General features: G+C 46.2%; 1 protein-coding gene across 1 annotated transcript in view; it reads left to right on the top strand.

Annotated features, from left to right (window-relative positions):
- Positions 1–1,665, top strand: part of AKR1A1 (aldo-keto reductase family 1 member A1) — an 8,142-nt gene extending 6,477 nt beyond the window's left edge. The window contains exons 6-8 of the mRNA XM_003801408.3: positions 3–75; positions 215–301; positions 1,522–1,665. Of these exons, the coding sequence (XP_003801456.1) occupies positions 3–75; positions 215–301; positions 1,522–1,587 (226 nt within the window). The 3' untranslated portion in view covers positions 1,588–1,665. The remainder of the gene's footprint in view (positions 1–2; positions 76–214; positions 302–1,521) is intronic.
- The last annotated feature ends 1,993 nt before the right edge of the window (positions 1,666–3,658 follow it).

The following is a 3,658-nucleotide window of genomic DNA, read 5'->3' on the forward strand; positions in this document are numbered from 1 at the left end:
AGGTGGCAAGTCCAGCGGAAAGTGATCTGCATCCCCAAAAGTGTCACTCCTTCTCGTATCCTTCAGAATATCCAGGTATGTGATAATAGGTTCTATCTTCTTTAGCTCACTTAGATATTTTCTGGCTCCAATTCTGCCTAGCTAAAAAGGCAGTATTGTGGGACCCGAGCTTCTCTCACAAAGCTAGTTTTCCTGAACCCTACTCTGTCCCCAGGTGTTTGACTTCACCTTCAGCCCAGAAGAAATGAAGCAGCTGGATGCCCTGAACAAAAATTGGCGATATATTGTGCCCATGCTTACGGTGAGAGTGCATCACTCCCCAGAGACAAATGTCATGTGGCTCAGCACTTGTAGCTCAAGTAGCTAGGGTGCCAGTCACATACATCAGAGCTGGCGGGTTCGAATCCAGCCCAGGCCTGCCAAACAACGACAGCTACATCCAGGTAGTGCCTTTGGCTCAGTGAGTAGGGCACTGGCCCCATATACCGAGGGTGGTGGATTCGAACCTGACCATGGCCAAACTGTAACAAAAAAATAGCCAGGCATTCTGGCTGGTGCCTGTAGTCCCTGCTACTTGGGAGGCTGAGGCAAGAGAATCGCCTAAGCCTAGGAATTGGAAGTTGCTGTGAGCTGTGATGCCATGGCACTGTACCCAGGGTGAGAAAGTGAGACTCTATCTCAAAAAAAAAAAAAAAAAGAAAGAAATGACAACTGTAACTATAAAGTAGCTGGGCATTGTGGCCAGAGCCTGTAGTCCCACCTACGTAGGAGTCTGAGGCAAGAGAATTGCTTAAGGTTAAGAGTTTGATGTTGCTGTGAGCTGCCTGCACTCTACCAAGGGCGACATGGTGAGACTGTCTCAAAACAAACAAAAAAAGAAATGTCATGTGAGATTTGGGTGGGATTCTGGGGGGTCCAGGCCTAGCTTCAGGCTTGCTGGTTGTGGGAGGGACAGGGTGACATTGGCAAGGAGACATTCGCAATTACTACCCTGTACCTACTGCTCTCTTTTCAGTTTATTGAGCTCAGGGAAGTGGTGTGGCTCAGATAGGGTATATAACCTGTGAGTCTACCTGCTTCTCAATATCTTGTAATCTAGAACAAGTTATTTAACTTCCCCAAGTCTTACCTTCTTATCTACAAAAGGAACCGAGGTCCTGACATGTAGTAGATTCTCAGTAAATGATACCAGGGAAGCTAAAAAGCACTGTTGACCCTGTCAGAAGGATTGGGTTGGGGATGAAGTCTTCTGCACATAGGAAAATAAATAGTTCCTGGCCACTTGATCCTAGTTGAGCCTACAAACTCTTGGGGAAGGAGCAACTCTGCGTCAGGCTCTGGGCTTGGTGATACTGTGGCATTCTCTGAGGTGGGTTTGGGGTGAGGGAGTCCCAGCTACTGCCATTTGTCATAGTACACTGTACATAGATGAATTTGTTCAGGAATATTTGGGGAAGATGCCTTGAGTGTTTGGAATGGCATCTCCTGCTAATGGAGTCATCTATCTGTTTCTCTTTCTAGGTGGATGGGAAGAGAGTCCCAAGGGATGCAGGGCACCCCTTGTACCCCTTTAATGACCCATACTGAGATCACAGCTTCCCTAGTTTCCCTTCTAACTCTCCAGGTATAAGAAAGAGGAAGGTAATAAAGTCATTGGAACATCCACTTTGCTTGCTTGTCTTATTTGTCTGGTCAGGACTGGGATGGAAGTTGTTTCCCTGAAGGGTAAAAGACCTGATGTAACCTTCCCTTGAAGCCCAACTTCCTTACCTTTTTTTGGTTCTGGGAGAGCCTGCAAAGCCACTGAATTCCATTTCTGTATTCCTGCATTAGGCACGTTGGGAAGCAGTGCCATTTAGTGGCAGATCTCGGCACTGCATACTTCCCTAGAGTTGTCTTTTTGTACTTGTTGAGACAGAATCTCAGTATGTTACCCTTGGTAGAGTACTCTGGCGTCACAGCTCACAGCAACCTCAAACTCTTGGGCTTAAGGGATTCTCTTCCCTTACCCTCCCTAGAAGCTGAGGACTACAGGCACCTGCCACAACACCCTGCTATTTTTTTGTTGTTGTAGTTGTCATTGTTTACCAGCCCCCATCCAGTTTGAATCTGCCAGCCCCAATTTATGTGGCCGACACCCTAAGCACTGAGTTGTGATCGCTGACACCCTAGAGTTGTCTTATTAATAGTGTCAAAAATCTGTCACTTGGGTGGTGCGCGGCACCTGTCCCATATGCCAGAGGTTCAAACCCAGCTCTGGCCAAAAAACTGCAAAAAAAAAAAAAAATCTGTTATTTGAGGAGTAAGATTATAGCAATAGTTGTTCTGTGGTTTCATGGCAGTGCTAGGCCTGGGCCTTCAGTTTCCATACCCCTGTCCTGGTCAGTGCCTAGGTTCATGAATATGAAGAGAGTCCAAAAAAGTTATATTCAGGGCGGCACCATATACCAGAGGTGGCGGGTTCAAGCCCGGCCCCAGCCAAAAACTGTAAAAACAAAAAAAAGTTATATTCAGAAATTTGATGGTCCCAACATGCAAAATCCAGTGAAGCCTTTAACAAAAAAGTTGGAGATGGGGCTTTTTCTTTCAGACATTATAGTCAGTGTGTATAGGTTACCTGAAGTGGGAGAGTCCTGCCTAAACCTTATTAACTCTGTCCCTAAAGCCTTGTGTACTTTTAGGGGCCCACTGCTAAACTGGGTTTAGGAAGGCTTTTGGGAAATTTCTCTAAATCACAATCACTCGACACTCATTTCAGTTTACAAGTTAAAGCATTGCTGTTCAGTATTTATTGGGTACTTGTGGGTTAGGCACAATCGTAGCCCTGGAGATACAGCTATAAGCAAGACATATATATAAGTCCCTGCAGTATACATCAGGAAACAGACTAAGTAATTGCATAATTAGTTTAATTACACTTGGAAGAAGTGCTGGGTGAGAAGCTGCTTATTAAATCTGCTGAGATCTGAAGTATAAATAGGGATTAATTAGTTAAAGGAGGTGAAAGTGGAAATAGCTTTCCATTAAAGTTCAACAGCTTGGCTTGGTGCCCGTTGTACAGAGGTTAGGGCGCCAGTCACATGCACCTTGGCTTGCAGTTTGAGCCCAGCCCGGGCTTGCCAAACAACTATGACAACTGGCAACAAGAAAATAGCGGGGGTGGGTGCCTGTGGTTCAGTAAGTAGGGCACCAGCCCCATATACAGAGGGAGGTGGGTTTGAACCTGTCCCCCGCCAAACTGCAACAAAAAGTAGCTGGGCGTTGTGGCAGCACCTGTCATCCCAGCTACTTGGGAGGCTGGGGCAAGAGAATTGCCTAAGCCCAAGAGCTGGAGGTTGCTGTGAGCTGTGACACCACAGCCCTCTACTGGGTGTGACAAACTGAGACTCTGTCTCTAACAAAAAAAAAAAGAAAGAATAAAAGAAAATAGCCTGGCATTGTGGCGAGTACCTGTACTCCTAGATACTCGGGAGCCTGAGGCAAGGGAATTGCTTAAACCCAAGAGTTTGAGGTTGCTGTGAGCTGTGATGCAGGGTACTCTACCAAGGGTGACATAGTGAGACTCTGTCTCAAAAAAAAAAAGTTGCTTGTCACTTGTGGCTCAAAGGGTTTGAGGTTGCTGTGAGCTGTGATGCAGGGTACTCTACCAAGGGTGACA

The sequence above is a fragment of the Otolemur garnettii genome, unplaced genomic scaffold, assembly GCF_000181295.1.
Source record: "Otolemur garnettii isolate 467f Iridium unplaced genomic scaffold, OtoGar3 scaffold00210, whole genome shotgun sequence".
NCBI classification, from domain to species: Eukaryota; Metazoa; Chordata; class Mammalia; order Primates; family Galagidae; genus Otolemur; species Otolemur garnettii.